The sequence below is a fragment of the Coturnix japonica genome, chromosome 1, assembly GCF_054131305.1.
Source record: "Coturnix japonica strain WE chromosome 1, WE-NBRP24, whole genome shotgun sequence".
Classification (NCBI taxonomy): Eukaryota; Metazoa; Chordata; class Aves; order Galliformes; family Phasianidae; genus Coturnix; species Coturnix japonica.
This window is the reverse complement of record NC_140663.1, coordinates 52,039,418-52,065,096: the sequence shown is the minus strand read 5'-3', so window position 1 is coordinate 52,065,096 and position 25,679 is coordinate 52,039,418. Positions and strand designations below refer to the sequence as shown.

General features: G+C 49.9%; 2 protein-coding genes across 5 annotated transcripts in view; both read right to left on the bottom strand.

The window, feature by feature from the left end:
• The window catches only part of MICALL1 (MICAL like 1), a 19,129-nt gene extending 2,442 nt beyond the window's left edge, over positions 1 to 16,687 (bottom strand). Inside the window, exons 1-13 of one of the 4 annotated variants that reach the window (XM_085519335.1) lie at positions 16,549 to 16,687; positions 8,401 to 8,449; positions 8,004 to 8,145; positions 6,760 to 6,920; positions 5,845 to 5,981; positions 3,827 to 4,395; positions 3,284 to 3,347; positions 2,335 to 2,717; positions 1,731 to 2,209; positions 1,323 to 1,457; positions 860 to 986; positions 598 to 688; positions 175 to 248 (exon numbers count right to left, since the gene is read on the bottom strand). In XM_085519335.1, coding sequence (XP_085375461.1) covers positions 175 to 248; positions 598 to 688; positions 860 to 986; positions 1,323 to 1,457; positions 1,731 to 2,209; positions 2,335 to 2,717; positions 3,284 to 3,347; positions 3,827 to 4,395; positions 5,845 to 5,981; positions 6,760 to 6,920; positions 8,004 to 8,088 — 2,305 coding nt within the window. In that variant the 5' untranslated portion in view covers positions 8,089 to 8,145; positions 8,401 to 8,449; positions 16,549 to 16,687. Of the gene's footprint in view, positions 1 to 174; positions 249 to 597; positions 689 to 859; positions 987 to 1,322; positions 1,458 to 1,730; positions 2,210 to 2,334; positions 2,718 to 3,283; positions 3,348 to 3,826; positions 4,396 to 5,844; positions 5,982 to 6,759; positions 6,921 to 8,003; positions 8,146 to 8,400; positions 8,450 to 13,568; positions 13,764 to 16,548 lie in introns of those variants that run through there. The other 3 variants (XM_085519330.1, XM_015862913.3, XM_085519344.1) reach the window with 3 other exon arrangements.
• EIF3L (eukaryotic translation initiation factor 3 subunit L) lies at positions 16,545 to 25,679 on the bottom strand. The gene is made up of 13 exons (XM_015862888.3): positions 25,614 to 25,679; positions 25,466 to 25,514; positions 25,178 to 25,388; positions 24,452 to 24,531; positions 24,110 to 24,171; positions 22,734 to 22,803; positions 21,865 to 21,938; positions 21,093 to 21,264; positions 20,683 to 20,837; positions 19,750 to 19,920; positions 18,379 to 18,876; positions 17,559 to 17,639; positions 16,545 to 16,796 (listed from the first exon to the last, which is right to left on the bottom strand). Exons 1-13 carry the CDS (start codon positions 25,644 to 25,646, stop codon positions 16,758 to 16,760), a joined length of 1,695 nt encoding a protein of 564 aa, XP_015718374.1. The 5' UTR covers positions 25,647 to 25,679; the 3' UTR covers positions 16,545 to 16,757.

Sequence of the window (25,679 nt, the reverse complement as noted above, 5' to 3'; positions counted from 1 at the left end):
GCTCCTCATGGGGATAAGAGGAGCACATACCCACACAAGTGAAGGGCAAGCAATGAGACAGGGCAATGGTTCCAGTGCTCTTATCTCCTAATATCTGCCTCTCTTCTTCTGAGACCCGCTGAGACAGAAGGGAAATGAAACTCATAGGTAGCCACAGCCTGAGTGATGCTTTACCTGGCTTGTTGAGAAGGCAACGCAACTCATATTCCACATCTGCCTGCCGCTGCTCCAGATTCTGCTGTTTGAAGCTGCAAGAGAAGTAGGCACTGCTGGGAACCACTGCAAGGCTCTAGAGAGGCAAAATAACATTCCAAGATACAGGGTGACCTGGGAAAGGACTGGCCAAGATGCTGGTCTTGCTGTATAGACAAAAGGACAGTGAGCTGCCACCTAGAACAAACCCTGGCTGCCTAAGGACTTTCTTGAGGAGATGCTCTGGTGACTCGAAGTGGGTCAGTGCTAATATGTTTGGATGCATTTGTCTGCTTGCCTTCTTTCTTTCACTTTTCCAGACAAGCACTGGAAGCACAGATTTAGTAGCACTGAGATGGGGCTTCCCAGAGCAGCATCAGTGCCCTCAGCCACGTGCACACTTACATGTAGATGAGCTCTGACTCGTGGCGCACCAGCATGTGCTTCTCATGGATGAGTTTGAACCAGTCCACCAGCAGGCTGTCCTCAGGGCTGTCTGCCAAACAAAAGGACAATTCAGAGCCATCCCCAGCACTGCAGAATGCTGTCACCACTCAGCTAGAGCCAACCTGCCCCTTGTGCTCTTCCATCTCCAACATCAGCAGGGACACAGAGCAGCCCTAGGGTGCATCCTGCCCCACAACCACAGACAGCACAGCCCACACACCATTCTCAGAGCTGCGAAGTTTCTCCTCCAAAATGACCCCACGGTGCTCCAGCTGGTCCAGCTGGTGCTCGATGGCATCCATCTCTCCATAGATGTCTTCTTCGGGGATGTACTGATCTGTCTGCACCTGCCAAACCACACAGCAGAGACTTCTATTACCATCAACCTCCAATTTCCAATGGCAACCCTAAGGCTGGTCTTCATTAATGGACGTGAGGGAACAGGACATTTCACCTAACATAGGATCTGAAATCCTCACCCCACCTTGGAAACAAAGGGAGACAAGGGTATTATCATCAGTGGGATCTAGCCTAGGCATCATCCTCCCTAACCACATATAGATCAGCATTCTAGCTGCACAGTGAGGAAATAACCCAGGGCTTAGCCAACACACCTATGGTCCTGGAGGCATACAGAGCCTCCAGATGGCTTTTGCCCCTCTTTGCTTCCAATTTTCTTTTACCTTGCGCTTTATCAGTGGGAAGCCGTGACCTGGTGCAGGAGGACGCACTGGTTTGGAGCCTTTGGGAGGTTTCTTTGCAGAGGGGGAGGCAACAGGCGATGGCTTTCGGTTGAAGGGGTTCTCTTTGCAGGAGGACTGGAACAGGGAGACAAAGTGAGATACACATGAGAAGCCAGGGTAGGAAAACAATCCCAATAGCTGAGAACAAGCAGAGAGGCAGCCTTAGAGTCTGTCCTACACCACACCTTCCCAGAGGAGGAACAAGACATTGATCTTCATTGGCAGTCTAGGAGGCCACATACCAAACCCATGTGAGGGGAAAGGCTGGACTAGATCCCCACTCTAACTGAATGACAGATAGGGAAGAAAAGGCCCCTAATCTTGATGAGAGGAAAGTCACCGTCTCACCTTCAGCTGTGGCTTGGGTGAGGAGGAGGGCTTAGCGCTCCCAGTACCTCCTTCTGATGCCAGGAGGATGGGTGTAGGGCTAGCCCCAGCAGGAGGCTTGGGGGGCAGCCGGCTGGGGCTGGTCTTTAAGCTGCCAGCAGAGATGCTCCCGCTGGCATGTGGGGTGCTGTTTTGCACCTCCCCACTGAAGCTGGCCAGTTCACTGGAGGAGGAGAAGGAGGAGTTGGTGGAGAGGCTGGCTGGGGCAGCAGGGCTTTCGCTGGAGGAGACACTGGTGAGCGGAGTGTCAGTGTGAGAGGTCTTGGTGGCCGTTGGCGTGTGGACAGTGGGCTCGGAGGAGCTTTTGGGCACAGAGGCCTCGTCAGTGTCACCCAGCATCTTGGCCGAACTCTCAGAGTTGATGCTCTCAAGGCTGAGGGCTGGAGATGGGGTGGAAGATGATGGCTCAGAGTGCGACAGCCTGGAGATTGGGTGTTGGGCTGCAAAGCAAAAGGAGAATTCAGGGAGGCAACCAGAAGAGAATGGGGCTATATACTAGTGGCACAGGTGAATGCAAAGGGAACTAGTGAGAAGGAGGAACAGGGGGCTGGGGGGGAGAGCTCACCTAGTGGGGAAGCATTGGGGGCTCGTGGAGCTGGCCGCTTCTTCAACTTGGGGCTGCTAGTGGGAGTGATGCCGTACCAGGGGTGCAGAGGCCTGGCAGCAGTCTCACTCTGCTCCTGCTCAGGTGTGCTTTTTTGGACAGCAGTGCTCTCCTCTTCCTCATCATCCTCTTCCTCAAAGGGATTGTATGACTTGGGCTCTGTGGCATCAGACCTGCTTTCTTCACTTCTGGCGTTCCTCACCTCCTCCTCACCCTCCTCCTCTAAAGTCCTGCTTGGGGTCTCTTGGCTGCTCCCTGGAGGAGGAGGAGCAGGCTTCTTCTTGGGCTCTGCCTGCACTAAGGCCATCCACGGTGGGTCCTTGGCTCTTGCAGCAGTTCCAGCACTGGAAGAACAGGTAAAAAGATAGCAAGAAGTGGCAGAGAGCAGAGACAGGCAAGAAGGGTGAGACACAGCAGAGGGATATAGCCCACAAAGGAACAGATGGAAAGAGCAGGATGTCTCCCACACTAAAAGCAGCTTTCTCATCTAGAGTGGCTCTAGTCTTCCCCAGACACAAAGCAGCTTCTTCCCTGCAACGAGCTGGGGGCAAAACTAAGGTCCTGAGGGACACAGCCTGCTTGACTCATCCACAGGGTGGAGCATCTCAGTTTCTGAGTATTACAGTCTCCAACTGCTAAGCAGCAGAAAGATAAAGGCTAAGTTTTACACAGTAAGGCAACAGTTCCCTTCACCTAACTCTGCTTTCTGTACTGTGGAGGAAGCAGGAGCTGAGATTTGCCTTCTGCAGACTGCTAGGGTGGCAGCAGCCAGGGAGGGGACCTGAGAATGAGCTACATCCTCCCATGAACAGGTAGTTGTGGAGGTGGGCGAAGAGACCACAGCTGAGCCCTCCCCACAGCCCCACCTCCCTGTGGGGTTTCCAGGTGATCTGTGAACAGAAGGACGTACCGATCAGAGGAGCAGGGTCTCCCTCGGGGTTTTGGGACAGGGGGACTGGGTTCAGGTACCCTACCTAGAAAGACACAGGGTCAGACTGTCACAACACCAAAAGGACATATAGAAAGAGGTTAAATCAAAACAAAGCACCTCTTATCTCTTATCTCTTATTCCCACTCTCCAAAAACCTTGTGGCCTTTTTTCCATAGTCATAGTCTCCCCCAAATACCACCCTTGCCTTTTAATTCCCACCCCATCCTGGAGCTGCAGCTGGAGAACTCGTGTCCCCACTCCTGCACACTGCCCCAGCACTGCCACCTTCACTCCAGGCTGACAGTGCCCTCTGGAAAGCTCTAAGGAAATACAGTGGGGCAGGGTGGAGTGAATCTTAGCACTGCTCTCTCTGCTATGGGGAGAGGGAAAGATGAAGGCTCAGTATCTGAGCACAAGTCTTAATTAGAGCAGAAGGGCACCAGGCTGCAGGGGAGGAATTAAACTCATCCAAGCTGTTGCTGACTGCTGTGGACGTGAACAGTAAACATTGAATTCTCTCACCATTCACCATACCAGGCCCGCTGTCACTGGCCTCGCCCTGGATTGTGGACCTGGGCCGGGGCACAGGGTGTAAGGCTGGTGGGGAGAGGGCATCTGTGGATCTCCTTGGGGCTGGGGTGGGCCGAGTGTGTCTGTGCTGTCCATCCAGTGAGCCAGCTTTGTCTTGGCTGGGCACCACGGGCTTGCTGGGAAGAGGAGGCCTTGGGGGAATTTGGGAGATGGGTGCCCCACTCCCCACATGGGGTATGGCTGTCTCTGCTCTGCTTGGTGTGCTGTCCTTCTCCTCTGGGCTGGTTGGCACCTCTGCAGGCATTTGGGTCTCTGCCATGTTCTCCACAACACTGCCGTTGTCCTTCCCCACCTCTGGTCCTGAGGGGAGCACGTCCTCACCCACGCTGCTGGCCCCAGCTTCAGTTCTTAGCTCTGGTGACTGTCGGTCCAGGCTGGGCCTCCTGTCCATCTTCCCACTCATGGCCAATTTACCACGATGCTGCGTGCAGACAAAAGTCCCTGCCTCTGAGCCGGGTCTGTATGACCCTGGAAGCAGGGTGCTGGAGCACTCCTTACACCTGCCAACAAGAAAAAGACCCATGAGATGGGGGATGCTATCCTGCCCTCCTGAAAGAAAATGGGACTGAGAATAAAGTCTGGACTGGCACTCAGGAGATCTTTGCAGGGCTGTGGGGTCAGTTTCCATCTCTGTACAATCTTGGGGAAGTCATGCAGGAAAGGAAAGTATTAAATAAAATGGTGTCACTTCTAACTCAGGAAATCTCTAAGCTGGAAGCTAGAAGAGTAGCGAGGGGAAGCAACACACACAATAAGAATGGTCTGACGCTCACCCCTGTATGTATTGATCATTGTAAGGGTGAAAGTATTTGGCTGAAGGACCAGGGAATGACACAGAGAGGCTATTCTTACACTCACTCTGCCTTGCCTGTTGAAACCAGGCTAACAGTTTCCCTATCCTTCACTGCCTGCTACATCTTCCTAGATCACCCACTCTTTCCTCACTGAGCCTTTGAATCCTCCCTAACGAAGCCCTACAGGTGTAATCGTAATACATGGCACTGCCAAACAGCTCAGCCCTTTCCCAGCTGGAAAGGGAGGAGGATCACATACACAAAAAAGAGCCAAAGGCAAGGGGCTGATCAAGCACTTCCATGAAAACCAAGCTTGTTTCTTCTTGTCAGAATGCTTGCTGCTCACAGCAGCTGGCTGCCCTACGCTGCAATCAGATAATTTGGGTGAGGAACTCTGCTCTGGGTGACCAAAATTTCAGGGACCTCATTGTTCAGTGTAAAGAGCCGTGAGCTTCACCAAGACAGACACTGCACCTTTCAATTGGCTCAACTTTTCTGTTCTCAGATGCCAACCGCCCACTTACAGGCTCATGTCCTGTGGCCCACAGGGGAGAGTTCATCCCCCCCCCATCATCAGAGCAGGGAAAGCAAAGTGAAATGACTTCACAGGTGCTGCAGGTAAGGACCTGCAACCAGGGAGTAACCACAGAGCTGCTGACGTGTGATCCCTTGTTTGGCAACAGTTTGCAGCTCCCTGTGTGCTCCCTGGAGAGCTCAGCACCACCCCAGGCACTGGAGGAGCCTGCATATCCAGTTGAGGCTGTGGAGCATAGGAGGAAGGAGATTTGCAGGGCTGTTGGACCTTATTGTCATGGAGGTGTTACCCAGTAGGAAGGTAGTAAAGAGGCACAGCATCCTGATTTAGGGGAGTGGGAGAAGCACAAAGGGCTGGGATTCCAGGTCAGCCTAGTGGGAAAGAACAGGGGGGAGAAAGAGAAGCAGGCAGCACAGGGCTGTAAACAAGGGGCTAAGTCAGACATCTGGGAGGGCAGCCAGGCAAACACAACCTCTTGAGCAGTATTTTGGGAACCATTGCTGAACTGCCCTCCCTCAAGGCTCCTCATCACCCAAGGACACACAGAGATGGAGTCCAGCATACAAAAGACCTCCAGCTTGCCAAGGAGAGCCACCCCACCGAGCCTGGCCACTGCATACCTGAAGCACTGGCGGTGGTAGAGCTTGCCCTCAGCCAGGTAGCGCTGGACCAGGTGGACGTGCTGCTGGCAGGCTGCGCAGGTACTGCTGAGTGTGGTGCGCTGAGACGGCTCTGCTGACTCCACCTGTGCATCGTCCTGAGATGGGATACATGAGGAGCTCAGTGTGGGGGCCACAAGCTGCTCCCCAGTCTGTGACTCCTCCACAGCAGCTGCTGCCCCTGCAATGCCCATTGCTGAGCGTGGCATAGCCCAGGGGCTGACCTCAGAGTTCAGCAACACACACAACCCAAGTCCAGGCACAGGCAGACTTCCTCTTCCCAGATCAGAAGGAAGCACCCCAGTTCTCTCCAAGAGGTGCCCTGTCCCTGTCTAGAGGCAAAGCTGAAGGGCTGTGCAGGGACTCATCAAAATCCCAGGCAGCAGGGACCTGAAAGGAGGATCCCCTTGTGCTTTGCAAAAAATATGCCACTCCAAATACCTGCCAAACCATGAAATAAAGGGCCAAGAAAGCAGAAAACATTTTTTCTGCTCACCTAATCCCACATTCTTGCTCTTTCCTCATCTACAGCATTATACCTCCATAGGAAGGAAGGTGTCATTGCGCTAAGTGCTCAAACCCAGGTCCTCATTCCACACTGACCTCCTGCCTGCCACAGACAAATTCCAGTCCACAGATCTCTAGAGAGGAAGCACTGTCTCAGCAGAGTCCCCCAAGGCGCCAAATCCCTACACATCCCAAAACACACAGCTAACCTCTGCACTTATCCATCTCAAACACCCCTCCTACCCCAAAAGTCATAGCTAACCCCCTGCACAGATTCATCACACCGTAATGGGCTCTCTCCCTTCTCCTCACTCATTGTGCAGGGAGGACCGCTACCCCGTGCTAACTCTGAAGCAAGAAATCAGGTACCTGTGGTGCTGAGGAACTCTCAACCGCAGCCACAGGCTTCTTGTTGGCCAGCAGAGGTGGTGAGGCAGCAGCAGCTGGGCGCTTCATAGGAGGAGGGACTCGGGCTGGGGACAGAAGGCAAGGAGGATCAGGCACTGCTGAGGGCGGTGACTCATGCCACGCTTGTGGGGGAAGGGGAGGGGAGGAAAAAAATCAGCCTTGTGACACAGGACTTGCCACTCCTGACACTTCAGTGCCTATTTCAGGGGATAGAGACAAACACAGTCTAATAATGAGTCAGACAAAAGGCCTGTGAAGGATCCCCTGCCTGTCAAGGCTGGCACTTAAAGCAGTTGCCAAAGGCAGTCCCCTGGCTGGGAGGCCAGCATCACTTGAGAAGGCTCACATCCACGCACGAGGAAGAGATGTATCTGATGTTGTGGCTGACGGTGCTGTAGATAGAAAGCAAACTGGAGCCCTGGTCTCCACCCTGGAGGGATGCCCTGGAAGAGCTGTCTCAGAGTAGAATTCAGCTAAAGTTGCAGTTGCAAGGACAGATGAGCTGATTTAAGACACTCCACCCTTGTTCTCCTCCCTCTGTGCTTCACTCCAAGCTTACAACGTGATTAAAAGTAGTTGTGGTAGGCAGCTTGCCTATCTCCCATTTTAGTGAGTTAAAGCAGATCACAAAGGGGTCTGATGCCCTCCAGGGGCGACCCAGCCCAAGTGGCAGGAATGTGGCATGGAGGGAGGAAAACACAGGCGTTCCTTTTCCTGCAGCACGAGCTGTTAAATCATTGCCTACCCATTGTGAAACTTTGCCCTACTCCACTCTCTGTGCCAGGCTCCTCACCAGCAAGATCCAAAAAAGGCAAGTACTGTCTGCTCCTCTCCCCTTCCCCACAGAACACACATGGCTCCTATTTCCCACAGGAAGGAGGGAACACAGGTTCACTACCTCCATGCCCACAAGCCTTCAAACATCCACCTCTCAAAGTGGCTGCAGGACCCCACAGATGCTGAATTCAAAAACCCCCATGCAAGATTCCTTCCCAGGTGTCAGTCCCTCTTCCCATGAAACCTAATTTACAGATGCAGTGCACCCCATGAACAGGAAAACAAGCTCTGGGCTGAGAACAGGAAGATCTGACATATTTACCAAATGGAGGGATTGCACAAGACTCCTGTCATGGGGCCTCTTGTTTTCCTCCAATACAGCCAAGGAGGGTCAAATTGGAAGCTGGTGACAAGGAAAAGCTGCTCACCTTGGCTGGGGTTGTTGAAATGGTTATAATACTGAGACACGTAAGTCATGATGCTGAGGCAGTCTGGAACTTTCATGGAGACCATATCATTGGGATCCAGCAGAGCTGGAATACCCAGCTCTCGCTCCGCCAATTCAAAGGCCTGCAGGAATGAGAGAATAAGGTGCTAAGGAGAAAAAAGTGATGCTCTCTGATAAATAACCTACAAATGAAGTTGGAAGGCTGGATGCTTATGTTTCTGACATTTCCAAAGAAGCTCCTGCCTGTGGCTTACAAATGGATTCTCTCATCCCCTTACCATTGGTCCCTGAGCTATATATAAGCTCCCATAGTACATGAGCTCCATACAGTCATTCTCATGTTCCTTCCTTTGGTGTGTGGCGTAACAGGGACTTACCAAGCGGTTATTCTCGTAGACATTCTCCTTGGAGAGAGAATCAAAGTCTCTGAAATGAGAAAACACAAATAAGTGACGGGAGTCATAGAGGAACAGTGCCATCGTGCCACCGCAGAATGATTCTTGGGACAGAAAACCTTCCTCAGGCATTACAACAACTCAACACGTAAGAGCCTACATAAACAGAACCTTGGTAGAGAAGATTTGGGATTTCAAAGGGACAAAGAAACCAAAGGGAAATTGCAATTAAAAAAAGAAAGCAAGTCCCAAATGGGTGGTGGCCAGGAAACTGAAATGCCATTCCAACCCTCAGTACTGCCCTTATGGGTAGCAGAAATACTGGAGCACAGAGAGGAACCCGAACAGTTCCCACTGTAGCATTTCACCTGTCCCCTAGGATCCCTTCAGGAGATCAAATCAGCCTGAGCCCAGGGATAAAGCAGCTGCCCCTGCCAGAGGAGTCAGGCTGTAGCAGGGGAGGGAGGAATAAAATGGTCTGCAGGCTTTCTGCAGAGGGGAAGAAATACAGGAAGGAGTTATTTATGCCTTCTGAACCTTTGTGTGGGTATCGCGTGAAAACAGCATCATGCTACACTGAATATAGCCCCTTCCTGAGTCAAAGAGCTCAGCTTTGCTGCAAGACAACCTTATGCAGCAGCACAGCATGAGATTGACAGGGAGGAGATGGCCCAGAGAGGCTCAAGGTCAGGTGAAACAAATCCAATGGTCCAGAGAAAGCTGCCAAAGCCTGAGACAGAGCCAGGAAGGCACAGTGTTTCTTGAGGGATTGTACAGTTCAGCTCAGAGGGGTGAGGGCTCCCATCCCACTGCCCATGCAGAAATCAGGTAAGACAGTGAATCCTCAGTTGTGCGCCTTCTGAGAGCTACTCAAGAGCTCTGGGACCTCTCTCCCTCAATCCCCAGTGGGATTTTACTGCCTTTCCCTCTGATGCCCATCAGACCCACCCAGGTGCTGTCCCCGCAGCCATGGTTGCTGCTTTGCAGAGCTGCACTTTTCTCAGGGCTGCAGAGGAAGCCTCCAATGAGCTCAGAAAGATTTTCCCAGCTCCCTGCAACACCATCAAATGACACTTCCTCCGTTCACAAGCAGGAGGCTGCTGGTGCCGCTTCCTCCGAGATAAACGAAACTGCAGCACGAGCAAGGCAAGAACACAGAGATGGGCCAGGCCTCCATTCTAAGCACCAAAGCACCTTCCCGAAAGCACATGCAAATACAGTCAGAATCTATTCAAAATACCACAAGCTTTCCCCTCTCTGTGTGCTGGTGAGGAAAGCTTTCAGCTGTGGTCCTCACTCTCATGTGAACAGCAGTGCCTTTATTGTATTTATAGCCAGTTTCCACTGGGAGATGGTTTTTCCGAGCCTTTTCTGCTGAGAGAACTCCTTTAACCTTGCTATATTTATTGCTTAGAAATAAAAAATATCAGCTTGGAAATGCAGAAGTGATGGCAGCAAGGTCATACATCTCCAGCCCTCAAAACATTACTGACCCTCATGCCAAACACTGTTGTTTTCAGGGTATAGAAGTGATGCAGCTCAAAGGCTTCTCAGTGGCCTGGGCTGGTGATTTTGACCGACAGCCCAGCAAACCAAAGCCGTTGTAGAAAATCATATCTGCCTGGGAACACAGGTGGTAATGGAAGGGACACAAAGCTCCAGAGGCAGTGGGGCAGGGGCTAAGCAGCAAGGGAATACAACATGCTTTTCCCACTAATGCAGGAGTGAAGGCTCTCGGCTTTTACTCAAGATGTTGAATCCCATCAGCAGGAGGCCCTGGGGATCATGGTTCACTCAGTTCCCCCCTGCTGCCTCTTCCATCTCACATCATTTCTTTGCCCTGATCAAGCCCCTCTCCCACCAAACCCAATCTGAGGCATCAGATGGAAGAGCAGGAGGGACTGCAGCTATCCCAGTTGGACAACTATCAGCAAACATCGCAGCATATCCTGGAGGAATATTCCCAAGCAAATAACATCTCAAGCCCTTACCTAATTAGATACTTGCAGAGCCATTAAGCACGCTGGGGTTTAGGGCAGCTGCCAGCCAGCACAGCAGACCCAGAGAAGGGGGAAGGGTGCACTGCTCAGCTAAAACCAAAGCCAATTCCTGGATTCCTCAAAAGTAAATCACAAGTTCTCATATGGCCACACCGCATAATGAGGCCTTCAGCCTTCCAGATCTTGTCAGGGCAACATAGAAGGTACACGGGAGGGAACAAATGGGGATTTGTGATGCTGCCCATAACCAAACCCGCAGCCTCTGGGATGCACAGCCACGTTCCCAGAGCATGGCTCTCCCCTCCTATTTCCCTCAGTACTCACAAGCTGTATGCCATGCTCTCTTGTTCTGGCTCCCTCAAGCTCCAGGAAGGCTGAACAGCTCACTCTAAAAGATGCTTTTTGCTTCACTACGCTGGCAACGAATGCCTTGCAAAGATTAATTTCATGCTTTAGATTTCTGGAGCGCTTAGTAAACAAACTCGTTAATCCCTGCAGTTCACTCTCAGGTTGGACTGGACACTTCCAGCTTAGCTGACAAGGGAAAAGAAGAGATTAAGTGTCTCACTCAAAGATTACAGTTAGCGCAGACTGAATCTGCCTTTCCTGGGTTGTGTCTGAGGTTTGGCAAAGGAGTGACTCTGCTGCTCCTATTTCACAGACATGGAGAGAGAGGCATTAGAATCAAACCTCACTCATCTGTACGACTTCTCCTTTCTCTTCCTCAGGGTGTCACTCCCAGCATTCAGAGAGAGCCTCTGCCCAACAGGAGGCAACCAAGGCAGACAAACAGGCACCAAAAGCAGGCCCTAAGGGACCGGCTGCCAGAGCAGCAGCATCACACAGGTACAGGAGAGGATGTGCTCACGCTTCCGATGTGGGAAGCCATCAGGAAATGGGGTTGCAGCTGAATGCTGATGGGCCTCAGCTTTGGGCTTGCAGGAATAACATGATCCTGCAAGGGCCAGGAGAGCCCCCTCTCAAAGAGGGGGACAGTGAGAGGTCGGATAGGTGTTAGTAGGTCCCACCCAGCTGTCTGAAGGCACTTTAGAAGGAAAGGAGGGCTGTTACTTCTACTATGCCATCAGGAGATTTTCTGCCTCTGATCCCATCCTCCCACTTCCAAATCAGGGCAGGCTGAAGAAGCCAGAATTGGATGAAATGATGCCGCCCCTGCCCACTGCGTGAAAATCCTTCCACAACATGCCATGTCCTTGTAAGGCCCTGGGCTTTGCCTTTACAACGCAGCTCGTGCAGAACTGTGAAGCATTTAGTTAGGACATCTGCCAGGAGCCAATTTAAGCCCACTGACAACTTAAGAACAGCGGCTGCTGCTTAATGGGATGGTAAATATGGTTAACGGGAAACAATCAGGTGGTTTTAGTGGCCTTCATTGTGAGCTTTTGCTGAGCCTCTGCTTTTCAGTCCTTAGCTGCTGTGCCACTCACTAAATAATAACCAGAAACACAGGAGCTGCTGGCGCTGATTTGCCTCTTCCTTCCAAGTTAGAGAGGGACAGGGCTCCCTAAATACCCACAATGATGCAAAGCCACCGAACCACTTGGCTCTTAGTGGTGCCTGAATACCACACTGAAAGTTTTGTGGTGGCCATCTGAAACACGTCAGACAGCAGACTAGTTTCTAGCCTACCTGGTGCAGCTTCTGCTTCACAGAGCATGGACACTGCACCTCCATAGGGGCATCACTGCCTGCTACGGACCAACTTTGTCACTGTCATTGCTGTTGTGCCAAAAACACCACTCCAAGGCCAGCTCATAACAGAGGATTTGGTCAATGTGGGCAGCCTCAGCTGAGAAAGAACCAGTCCAGGAGCAGAACGTGACATGGGATGCAACACCCTGGAAAGCTTTGCTGACAGGTGAGGTGTACGTGAGCACATTCATGCCAGGGACATGGAAAGGTGGGGTGAAGCCAACCTGTGCTGCAAGGGCTACCAAGTTGGTTTCCCAGCAGTGTTGTAGCACGCAGGGTTATGGTGTGGCAGGTCAGGGCACATTCCTTCCAGCAGCTCAGCCATTTCTCCAGCACGACACCATGCCCTGGAGCACCACCAAGCTACCTGGTTAAATTCCTGTTCCCTCTCCTCTCACAGCCACTCCATAAATGAAGGCAAATGGATAGAAGTAACCGAATTACAAGCTGCTTGATGGGGGAGCCCAGCAGGGCTCAACAACCCTGCTTTCATTCGCCACCTCCAGCTTTCACTGTGGTACAGGCAGAAAACAGGCCGAAAGCAACCTTACAAAGCTGCCTGGCCTGGGACTCGGTATGTTTCAGGATGGCTGCCTTTGCCACAGGGAGGAGCAGGCTGGTCTTTAGGATAGGGATGCCAATCTCATAGAATAGCTCAGGTTGGAAGGGAACTTAAAGATCACCTAGCTCCAAACATCCTGACGTAGTTAGGGCTGCCAACCACTAGATCAAACACTAGATCAGGCTGTATATGGCCCCATCCAACCTGGCCTTGAATACCTCCATGGATGGGGCACTCACAGCTTCTTCGGGCAGCTGTGCCAGCACCTCACCACCTCCTCAGTACAAAACCTCCCCTGCTAGTTCATCTAAGCACCCCCTCCTGCAGTTTAAAACCATTCCCCTTTACCCGTGTAAAAAGTTGGTTTTCCTCCTGTTTATAATCTCCCTTTAAACATCAGAAGGCTGCAGCGGGGTCTCCCTGCAGCCTTCTCTTCTACAAGCTGAACAAGCCCAGCTCGCTCAGCCTGCCTTCACAGGAGAGGTACTCCAGACTGCTGAGCATCTTCCTGCCCTCCTCTGGACCTGCCCCAACGCCTCCATATCCTTCCCGTACAGAAGGACTCAGGCCTGGACACAACGCTCCAGGCGGGGCAGAGCAGAAGGGAACAACCCCTTCCCTGTCCCGCTGGCCACCCCTCTGTTGATACAGCCCAGCAGGCAGCCAGCCTGCCAAGTCTTCACGACAGCTGTCACCGGCTCAGCAGCCCCATGGAGAAGGGACCGCCCTCGCAGGGTCAGCTCGGAGCGGACGGAGGGATCCGCAAAGGGCCCGGCCACCCCTCCGCGGCTGCCCGCTCTCCTGCCCCACCGCCTCCCGGCTCCGGCGCCCACGCGAGGCCGGTGCTTCGCGGCCTGTCCCGCCGCCCTACTCACAGGAGGTCGGGCCGGTGCCGGTGGAGGATGGCGCAGAAGGCCAGGCCGTCGCGGAAGGAGGAGCTGAGGTCGCGGATCTCCACGCCGCGGTAGCCCTCGCACTGCCGCCGGCACCAGGCTTGCAGGGCGCCCCGCGGGCCCGACATGGGGGCGGCCACTCCGCCTGCCGCCCGGCTGCCCTGCCGCTGCGGGCCCACGGGCGGGGCGGCAAGGAGGGAGGGAGGGAGGGAGGAGGTGCGGCCCCGCCTGCGGGGTGGGGGGAACCGGGCCTGGGAGGGAGCGGGCCTCGCCTTGGAGGATGAGGAAACGTGGGACATAGGTGTCCCAGGGGCGGGCACGGGGCCGGGAGGGCTTTGAAGATAAGGGCTTTGGATGCTTCGCAGGAAGCCCTGGAAGAAGGGGAGGAAGAGTGAGATACTATCTCAGGAACCCTTGACAGGGAGATGGATTAACCAAGGATCTGACAAAGAGCGTGCTTTCTTCCCCCTTATTAAGCATTTGCTTGTTTTGCTGAAGATTTTATCATTTCCAGTTAGGCCAAGGAAGACTTTAGCTACCTCTGTGCAAGCCTGATCCACCTCATCTGATCCATCTCAGAACTCCCTTTCTCTGCACGTTTTCAAATGGGCAGAATATCCCAACTGGAGAACTGCATTGGAAGCATTCAAGACCAGGCTGGATGGGATCCCAGGCAGCCTGACCTGCTGGGCGGCAGCCCTGCCCAAAGCAGAGGGCTGGAAATGGATGATCTTTAAGGTCCCCCCTCCAACCTCAGCCATTCTATGGCTCTGTGATCCCATTCTCCTGTCAGCTCTCAGGCTTGGCACACTCCATACTCTCTTCCTTCCTTGCTCCGTTTCTCTCTGTCACCCCATGGCCTCAGAGCTGTAAAAGGCAAAAAATAAGAATATATTCTCTAGGGTACAGCTCGAGTGTCCGAGAATAGCTGTGGCACGAAGAGGCACTTTGTAGAGAAAAATGGAAGGAAGTATTTCCATGGTTCTGTAACAACAGAGCTGTCTGCTCAGCCTTCCCCAGCCCTGCCTGACAGCGTCTTCCTGCTATATCCTAAGGGAGCACAGACCCACTGAGCAGAGCGCACTCCCAGCAGCAGCTCTGCAGATGCTGCTGAACACCCCGTGCTCCTCCAGTCTCAAGTGGTGCCAGGCACTGCATCTCACCAAGCCCATCTTTCCACTCTGCGAGAGAGATGCAGCTCTATCCTGGCTTCGTTCCACAAGTGCCAGTCCCGGTCAGTTAAGTTTCAGCTGTCCCTTGCAAGGTGTGGAGCCAGTCAGCACAGCTGCACCAGGCAGCGGATGGGCTCTGTACATCCTCAGGAAGCCACTCTGGCAGACACAGACACAAGCAGCAGCATATCCACGTATCTGAAAGCAGCCTGTAAGCACTGGAAGGTGTAAGTTGGGACATGCATTGGTGAACATCTGTCATCCAAAAACATCAGTCACAGGTTAAAAATGGGCTAAATCCCAGGAACACACTGGATTCACTTGCAATGCTACGAACTAGGCTTTGATCAGAGATACTGTCTTGCCAGAGGTTCCTCTGTTGTATATCACATCTATCTTAGTGCACTGAGGCTTTGGGTAACACGAAAGCAAAAGATGAGTTGCTGTTTGACAGCTTTAGTCACTGTGCTGCTGTTGGTAAATATACCCAGACAGAAGCGCCAGCTCTAAAAATAAAAGGGACCAGATTCTCCTGAATAACACTCAGCAATGTGGTTTGCTGCAATGCAGCAGCCTCTCGCTTCTTCCATTTCTTTACGGACTTGGTTGCCTCAAACCCTTCAAAACTGAGGGCAGTCGGTTCTGCAGATACTAGTATCAGCAGATAGAGACCAACAGGAGTTGCATATTTAAACTGTGTTGCCTGTAGCCTGCTTGAGTAACAGGATTTTTTAAATGGGAAATGCAACTTTTGAACAGTATGAAGGACAGTAGAAACTCAACCCTCATTCAAACATAACATATAATCCAACAAAGGATAAATTCTCCCGACTTCTAAACAGAATCACATATGAAGCCAAGCTGGACTGCCAGGACCCTTCTCTCAGTGGAAATGAATGGAAGGAAGGCATACAAATAAAGCAGATGAAACAGGCATTGTGTAGCTTTGCTGTCACACGCAGTTATTTTCTCTTGCATCTGCTGCTTCCACTCAAACCCTGATGTATTTAAAGACATCTGAAAACAGAGAGGGGAGAGGAGGGCTGTGGACATTCAATTCATTCTTTGCATCCTTTTCTCTTCCCCAAAATGTCCTTGATTCCCATTTATAGGACAAGTTTCAACCTTTCTTTCTCTTCCAAGGTCCTGCAGATTTGCCTGGAAGAATCCAAGGTGGCCAGAGAGCTGTGAGAACTAGCACTGAGGTTCACGATATTTACAAGCTTTTAACAACTCAAATACCCTCAGGGATTTTTCCAGAGAAACAACCCCATTACATTATGGGCCAGGACTTGGGCAAAACTTGTGCTGAAATAAAGCAGCCCCCAGTAAGGGCACCTTATCAGATGATCCAAGTTAATGTTAGCTGAGTGCTTAAAAAATAACCTCCCCCTTCCTTTAAAAACACCTTGATTCATTTGGAAACATTTCTATTTCTCAACAGCTAAAAAGAAAGTAAAAAGAAGGGGGAGAAATCAGAGATGCAACCTTCTAGAAAGGCAACTACCGCTCAGGTTTACTCAATGTGGAGCAACAGCTAGAAGGAATACCTGGCAGCTGTTACTATATGCTGTGGAACAGCTCATTTTCTCTGTTAACCAGTCCCACAGCCTTCCCTGTTTGCTGCATCCAGTATGTAGGACTAGTCTCCATCTACCTGCAACAGCTTTAGCCGAAGACAGCACCAGCCAACAGCAGCTGCCTGTATTTTGTGATGCAATTATCTTCTCATACAAAGTAGGTGGGGGGGGGGGGGAGAGGAAAAAGCGTATCAGTATCTAAATGCTCACCAGGAAAATTCCACTCTTTTATTAGATGTCTTGTTCTTCGCAGAATGGTTTGAGCCGAATGAGTCATCTTATTTAAAGTACAAAAACCTTTTGAGCCACAGGAGATTCCAGAAATGCCAGAACCCTGAGCCTCCCTCCCTCACAGTAAGGAGAATAATCTCCCCCCACCCATTCCTCTGCTCAGGCTGATTGCTGCATCCACGGAATTTTTAGGGTCTCTGGCCCATCTTCTTCAAGGTTCGATTCAGCTGGAATTAGAAAAAAGCAAAACAGTCAGAAAACACATTGATTGGCACACACTACTGTTCCCTTCAGCAGCCCTAATCCAGCATCTCTTCTCCTTTCTCAGCAACCCATTGACAAAAATGCTCTCATGCTGGAGCAGGCAGCATGTGAATCACAAGGGGAATTAGCCAAATTCCCTCCTCCCCTCCAAAAGGACAGCAGAGGAATTAGGGAGAAGCTGCAATGTTCTAACGACGGTACACTAATAGAGAAACCTTCAGCCATCCCCTTGATTCAGGATTTTGCTGCCAAGGCTTCCAACCCACAGCAGCACCTGCTGGGACAGCAGAGCATTGGCAGCATGTCACCTCCTGGCTGAATGCAATAATCATCCATGCTCCAGAAATCTAAGGCTGCTTTCTAGGCCCTTGGTTATGGGGATATAGATACGCTTTTGTTGCACTACTGAGAACTGCCGCAATTATCTAGCGACAAGGGAGTCAGCAACTTCAGAAAGTAAAACCCTCCTCCTCCTTTACAATGAGTTTCAACTGGATGAACACTTCTGACACGCACACAAAAAAAAAACCAACATTCCTCATAAGTGAGCAGCTGCTGCTCAGACCACCTGCCCTTACCCAGTGCCATGCAAAGCTGAGGCACTTTGTCCCAGAAAGGCATAGTACAGCTGTCACACACAGGCATGTTTTCTCCCAGCCACGCGTGGCTCAAAGTCTTCCCCACTTTTCCTACAGAACTATACAGCTGTTCTGCCCAGGCCTCACCTCTTCAAACTTGTGGATCTGGCGGATGAAGAAGTCCCCATAGCGTCGAGCAACCTTTGTGTCTGCAATGTGGATCATGTCCTGGGGAAGGAAGAGCATGAGGTCAGGAAAAGGGCTGTGCTACCAGGGGACAGCAAGCACTGCCAAACAGGAGGAGCAACAAAAGGGGCTTCACTCCAGCCCTAGTTCAGCACTGCACACACGCCTGACGTGCACTAGACCTATAGCAAGTATTCAGTTTTCTGAGGGATGCCTTTTGTTTACCTGAGACAGATCCCAAACTCACACTGTATTTATTTCCCACATTCTTTCACTCTACCTATTCCAGCTCTCTGTGCAACAGTTTGACAGTCCCAATCCCAATTCATGCTCTGCTTCCCTCTACCAGCAGCTAAGAGTGGTGCAATCTACTAGGAGTGCTAGGCTGCAGTGCAAAGTCAGTTTGGTTCAGGTACACAAGGAAAACAAAGCACAAATGAGACCTTGCAGGTACAGCTCTGCACCAAGGAGCAATCTGTTTCTCTTATTTGACAGGCAGCAAAAACCTAATAGCTACCACTGGTTTCTTTGACAAATGAATTCTCAGAAGATACTTCTCACTGTGTTGAGCTCCAAGGGCAGGTTGGTGACATGATCATACCTGCACCACTGCTCATCCACTGGCACTTCTATTAGTCAGGGCTACAGCTTCATTGTAGGCAGAGAAGTCCTTCACATGGCACAGTAATGTTTCCCACAGATTCAATTATAAGCTGGTGCTGCTTCTTCCAGAATTTCTGGGGTGAAGGAATTTCCTTGTTAGCAAGGAACAGATACCAACCTTGTCAATATAGAAGTCAACTTCAGAGGCAGACTGGAACTCCCCATCCAGGGCAGATATGCCGCTGGTCCACACCAGGTTCTTCATCTTGTGCTTGAAGACAAGCAGCTGGATGCGAAACTCCTGCTCTGTAAGGTCCAAGAAGCCAGCAAGCTTGGCCACGGGCATCGTGGTATAGAGCTTCAGGAAGCTACGGATGGTGGAGAGCTGAGCCTGCTGCTGAACCTCATCAGCAAAGACTTTGAGCTGTTGCAGGAAAGGCTCCTTGTGATAGTTGGGGTGCACGTTGTCATAGTTGGGCACCACAGGGGAGAGGAACTTGGGGCAAGCATAACTGAAGAGCTCCTCATAGACCTGAGCATCACCCTTCTGCATGCGCAGCATCTTATCCCCGTATTTCTCTCGCAGCTGCAGGTGAATGCTCTCATCAATGCGCATAGGGTACATGGTGAGGGCGATGGCAAGGAGGGCGTGCATCTGCTCGTTCTGCTTGTTAATCTGGGACAGAGAGGACAGCCTGTTAGTTTAGCAATGTGCTCAGGACTTACAGTGCGAGAGAAAGCTGCATTTTTCAGAGATGGACCCTTCCTTCATCCTGACAACTGAAGGTCCTGATGCTCAAGGGGGGACAGCGCAAAGAAACAGACAGAATCTGGATAGCCAGAAACAGGTTTGATTGCTTTGGTGCAAGAAAGTGCAGAGGAGCAGGCATAGGGAAGGAACACAGTTTAAGACACACTGTTGAAACAGATCAGTAAGAGGCCAGTGCAGAAAAAAAATGAAAAGGAAGATTCATACGAGTTCAGTCTTCAAAAGCTGTGTAGCTAAACCTTAAACACTACATTATTGAAGTGTCACGGAATGATTTGGTTATGCGAGGGAATTAGAAATGAATCATAAGGATGACAAGGAGACAGCAGCAGCAGAGGGTAAACAAAGCAAAACAATAAACAGCAGAGACAGCTTAACTAAAAAGAGACGTGAGCTTTGTTTTACCCATAATAAGTTTAAATAATCTGTGAATGACTGCATGACAATGGAAATATATCTGATAATGGAAGTACGCTGAGATAGGAATGCGACTGAGATGTAAGAATCTTTGGCCAGAGTATCATTTCAGCTGATACCCATTAGCAACAATGCCCACAGGGAAAATGCAAGCAGAGCAGGGACAAGTGCATGGTGAGCAACTAAAGGAATCAGTAACACAGCCAACAGAAAATATTAAAGGTCAGATTATCCCTCAGCTACCAGGAGTACAGGAACATAAGGTCAGACTATTGAACATAGGTTATCCAGTGACAGAGAAGGGACAGGAAAACGGACAGCAGCCTTTTCTTTTTGGAAGCCTATGCCTATTGTATTTCTTACCATCTCATACTTGTAGGTTGTCCTCTGAAACATGCTCTTAGTCCTCTGGATGTAGAGGAGGATGTTGGCAAAGACTCGGATGGCATCCTGGTAACGCCGCATCATGAGGTATGCAAAGCCCACATAGTAGTAAGTGGTCACTTGGCACTCAGGCACCCGAGAGTACATGCTCTGAGAAGGATGGAGCAACAGTCAGTCTTAGAGGGGGGACAATCACCTTCAGCCTGAACAGCTTGGCCTTCAGTCCACTCATGCACATCTCAGGATACCTCCCCTCCTCAGACCCATCCCTGCAGTAGCTTCCTCACTGCCTCAATAAGCAGATCATTCTGCCTCCTATGTTTCAGCTTCCTGCAAGCAGAGGACTCTTACATTCCACACAACATAGCTTTGCTCAACCCTCATTCTTGCCAATTCACTCCAAGTCTTGGGCCAAGACTGTGTTGCAGCTGGACTTTTTTTTTTTTTAACCACCTGTCACAAGTAACACCCACATCTATGGCAAACACATGCAAGGTAGGAGTGTGCACAGTGAGAAGAGTCACAAATAACAGAATGAGACACAGACCAAGGTGGGAGCTATGTATCCTTCTAGTACTGTGCTTTCATTTGCAGTTCAAATAACATTCCCCCATTACACAGCCTTGCACAACACAGCAAACAAACTTCCTAAAGAATTGAGCATATGTGCTACAACAGCAACAGTCATTATCATATGGCTTGACTTACTGCCAAAGCTTCAGCTGTGTTTAGCATACACAGCTGTGGAACCAGAGACTTCTTTCAGCTAAACCTATAAACAAACTCCTGACAACTGCAGCAGCTACAAACAGCTCCTCAGCTGAACCATTCATTAATGCAACCTTTCAGAAGCCTAATTGAAAAAAAGCACTTGGAAAACTACAGTGGGATGTTTACAGTATTTCTTATTACCTTCTTGTTGAGCTCAATGTTCTCCAGAACTTTGATTGCTTGGTAGTAATCCCCCAGAAGGGAGTGCAGACGCAGCAGCCCAACCAGACTGAAATAGCCCAGCATCTTGTAGAGGGAGTGACGACCATATTCACCAGCCACGCTTTCAGGATCACCTAGGGAAAAACAACAACAAACCATGATGTTGTCCTCCGAAGGAGCAAACCCTTCTTTCAGCATCTCTTGTATAAGCAAAAGAAGCAAGACCTCCAATGTCATCATCAGCGTTTTTCACGTAAGGTTTAGAGAATCTCTTCCCAGTAAACTCACCCAATTACTAAGGGTTTGATTCAGCTCCCAGACAAAACTAACAGAGCTTAGTCAAATCAAAGCAAGGTAGCACAGACACCAACCTCACCCAGTTATCTCACCTCCGCTTGTATAGACCTCCAGCTGTCGGTTGATGTTGGATTTGTCCACCAGAGAATGCAACACATTAAGGACGCTGTGCACGTTCCAGATCTTGGGGTTGGAACGAAGGAAATCAATTTCTTCCTCAGATTTCTTGGCTGTCTTGCACCGGTACTGGCTGAACGACTGGAACTGTGGGGAAGGAGCAGATGGGATGGTGAGGGGATAGTCTGGAGACTGAGCTCATGAGTTGTTCACACAACACAGTACAACAAAATACAAGTCACATGGAAAAAAGAGGTTAATTTGAGATCACCTGGCAATTAAGATGGTAAATTATTCCACTATTAAAGCACCTAGAAAATATCTGATATGGTGCAGAGGCAATATGAGAGAAAAGGCCAGAAAACAGAACCAAGATCTCTTTGTCAAACCACAGAGCACTAGAAAACTAGTATGATCTAGTATTTGGGTATATAACAGATTACAATTAGCTGCCTTGTACAAACTAGGTAAAAAAGAAGCTGAGTTTAAATAACAAACCAATCCAAGTCAATGCTAAGCAACAACTGAAATGGAAATATCAGTATCAGTTCAAGACTCCCCAGGTAGCTCTCAGGAACTGAAAATACCTGTACATTTACAACTGCGCCTCCTTCGTGACCCATAAATCACAACACTCACCTAAGCTTTTTGATTTGCAGTTAAATATGAACCTCACAAAGAAGACTGAAAATTCAGTAGCATTAACACAAGGCTACCAAAGATACCTCAAGTCTTAGAGCCACATACCTGGTATATGAATTCATCGATGATATCCCAGAGCCACTGGTTGGGCAGTTCCAAAGGAGCAGGGCCATCAGCATCTGCAGAAGAACATCATTAACAGGTGAGAGGAAGGACAGTGGCAGAATAGAAGGAACAAGGGGGAAGTTCTTCACTAGGAGAGTGGTTAGGCCCTGGAACAGGCTGCCCAGGGAGGTTGTGGATGCCCCGTCCTTGGAGGTGTTTAAGACCAGGTTGGACGGGGCCCTGGGCAACCTGATCTAGTAAATGTGTATGTTTGGTGGCCCTGCCAGGCAGGGGGTTGGAACTACATGATCCTTGAGGTCCCTTCCAACCCGGGTCATTCTGTGATTCTGTGAACAAGAAGTTAAGAAAACCAGAATCTTTGCAAGTTGAAAACCGCAGCAGATGAACAAAGCTTCCAGCAGGAAGTCAATATGTAGCAATGCCTACAAGATGTGCCTTTATTTTTAAAGAATACAAGTGTGTATTGAGTTAACCTCTAAAGCATGACTACTCAACAGCAGTGATTCTCAGAAGGCGTCTATCCCAACCACTCTTTTCTCTGCAAGACAGGCAGGGAAAAGCAAAATGAAGCTGGGAGTTCTCAGCAAGATAGAAAGTGATTATTATTTTCTTCTTTAGGGCATTTCAGAAAGCACTTTAAACTATTTGGGCTTTCTTTGGTTTTAAATGCACAGATGTAAAGTGCTCTTCATCCTGTAAATTTAAACATACGGAAAGCTTACAGACCACTTATCTGCTTGTGATCTATAAATAAATATGTTTTGGTTTATCTCCCTTTCTCTGCATTAATCCTCTGCATTCATTCTTCTCCAAAAGTCACAAACCAATGATTAATTGCAGCAACTCACTGAGGATGTAGTTGAAAAGATTGCAGTAGTTGTAGTAAGATTCAAATCTCTGCTCCAGAGTGGGCCCCCCCTGCAGCGAGAAGACATTACAGTCCATTTAGTCTGAAGTACAGCAAAACTAATGGTCCTTTATGGGCAATAGCCTACAAAGGACAGCCAACAGTCAAGGCAATAGGTCTGTTTTGGTGACATTAGAGCTGATATTCAACCACCCACCAATCACTAACATCACCCAGAACAAATTAAATTGTCTCACTGTCATCCAGTAGAAGAAGGCTGCCTTTTCAAGTCCAGGTAGCTTCTAGTACAACTAAGTGATGAAGTCTCATGTGAATAGAATACTTTAAGTCTCCTTTTCCTCCTCTGTGCTGTCCAGACCTAAGAACTGCCTATTAACCTACACAGCTTTTTGTCCTCTTCTCCTCAAGGAAGGTCTTTGTAAATCCCAACAACACAGCTGCTTCTAGACAATCATACCAAAGAATCATAGAATAGCTTGGAAGGGACCCTGCTGTGGACAGGGCCACCAGTTCAGCCCCCATCCAACCTAGCCTTGAACCTCCAGGGATGGGGCACCCACAGCTCTCTGGGCAGCAGTGCCAGTGCCTCACCGCCCTCTGCATAAAGAATAAGTTTTAAATGCTCTAGAAGACCGATAAACACAGGAGGGAATCACTCTTCCTAGAATTATCTTGTGTCACCTGTAGAAACCCCATGGGCAGCTTGGGAGCCTCATACAAAATAACTCAAGCAACCAGTTTCACCTGTTCAGGCAAGTCTTTGATTTAGGAACTTCAAAAAGACTCCTGCATTAACCCATTTCTCCACCCTGTGGTCCAAACCAAAACTGCAATTATTACTCGTTCACCATGTAAGTCACACACCTGTTCTGCTTCTTTCTTACAGCCAAGAACTACTCTGATTTTCCTACTGACTTCAAATTAGCCTTTTTAAGGGAAAGAAGCATGGTTTGTTGTTGTTGTTTTTTTAATAGACCATTATTCCTTCTGTCTTCTTCTCCTGTATCCTCTGTGGTGCCAGTTTCTTCCTATCCACAAAACACTCTGACCCCGTATGGTCTTTCAATTACAAGTAACTCAAACTCCTCTTGTGACACCCCCTCATACACCTGCTAGCCTGAAGAAGAAATAAAGAGCCATGAAGAAACACACAAAACTGACCTGTAAGTCATGCAGTTATACAGCTCTAACAGAGAGAAAATTCAGCTATTTCTAACTCGACCCATACCTCCTAAGCCTATTCAATACTGTTTTGCAAAAGTTATGGAACCACTGATGCTTTAACAGCAGTGCAACTTGTTCACTTTGATGGCAGAAGAACCAAGCACAACTAAAAGACACAGAGCAAATACTCACGCTGACTTTGGCGTAGATATGCCTATAATACAGCTCCTTGTACAGGATGAGGAAAACTGCATCTGGAAGGGATGAGAGAACTGGATATCAGCAAACCATGAAGCTTAGGCAACTGGATCTCTGAGGCACCGGTGATGCTCCTACTGCCACAGTTACAAGGACAAGTAAAAGAGGATGCTCATTCATCTGACTTTCTGATAGGCATCTACAGAAGGAGCTGCCATAGCAAAGATGAGTGATTAACAAATCATAAAAACCACATGCCAGCTCCCTAACACATCAAAAGTAATTTAGTTCCTTCATTCTCCTGTAAGGAAAACAGAGTGGAAAAGACATGCTTACCATTTCCAACCTGTGGGGCAATGGCCTCTGCCTCTGGCCATGGGGTGTTCTTGAAAAACCTTTCTGTTAGCTTTGTCCAGCTGAAAGATAAGACGTGGGGTATGAGAAAATGTCCCTGAGCATCACAGAGCTGCAGTTAGAAACCACAGTACAAAGGGCTTGGACTTGATAGGACACTGTCTCCCTTCAAAACTGGTGTTACTAAGGAATTAGAATGGCAAACAAAGCAGTTAAAAAACTGACCATAGAATGGCTTGGGTTGGAAAGAACCTTAAAGATCATCTAGTTTGCATCAGTATTACCAACACCTAAATCAGCTACCAGACTGAGTTGCCCTGGGTCCTATCCAACCCGGCCTTGAACACTTCTAAGGACTGGGCATCCAGAACCTCTCTGGGCTGCTCCAATGCCTCAATAGCCTCACAGTGAAAAACTATCACATCTAATTTTAGTTTTCAACTGTTGCCCCTGTCCTATCACTATCTGCCCATGTAAAAAAGCTGAGTTCCCTCCTGTGGGTAAGCTCCCTTCAAGTACTGGAAGGCTGCAATGAGGTCTCCAGGCTGAACAAGCCCAGCTCCCATCCTTTCTTAACAGAAGAGGTACTCCAGAGGTGGCCTTCCCCTGGACCCACTCCAACAGCTCTACATCTTTCTCATACCGGGGGCCCGGGGCCTTTAAGTATGGGAGGTTTTAAGCAGTGAGAATGCAAGGACAGCCCCGCACCTGTTCTCATAGATGTCCTGGATCTCATACACCTTCTGGTCAATGACATCGCTGGAGACGCGGCTGGCCTGCAGCTCGTACACCTTCTGGTCGATGAGGTCGGACACGGTCTTGTGGAAGTACTGGATGAAGTTCTTGATGACCTCGGGGATCACCTGGTACGTCTGCTGCTCGTACTGCCGCTCGTAGGCCAGATCCTGCTTCGGGTCTCCTGAAGGGAAAGAGGCGGGTTGTAAGCCCGAGGCCTACAGCCCCAACCCCGCGGGGCGGCCCGCACCGCGCACTCACCCGTGTGCATATCATAGTCGTTGGAGTAGGCGTACGGGTCGTAGGCGGCCTGTGAAGACACGATGCGGGGATGTTACCGCGACGAGCACGAACCGGACCCACAAACCCCCCCCCCCCCCCATCCCCGCAGCCCGCCCCCCGCTCGCACATCGTTGTCGTAGTCCTCCCCCGGGTAGGCCATGGCGCGGCGCGGGGCCTGGGCAGGCAGGAAGAG

Excerpts from the sequence above, each read along its gene's own strand:
- EIF3L (XM_015862888.3), bottom strand. The coding sequence starts at position 25,646 with ATGGCCTACCCGGGGGAGGACTACGACAACGAT. Across the intron at positions 25,389-25,465 it reads CGACTATGATATGCACACGG|GAGACCCGAAGCAGGATCTG; the intron begins GTGAGTGCGCGG and ends CTTTCCCTTCAG. Across the intron at positions 16,797-17,558 it reads AGATCCACAAGTTTGAAGAG|CTGAATCGAACCTTGAAGAA; the intron begins GTGAGGCCTGGG and ends TTCTAATTCCAG.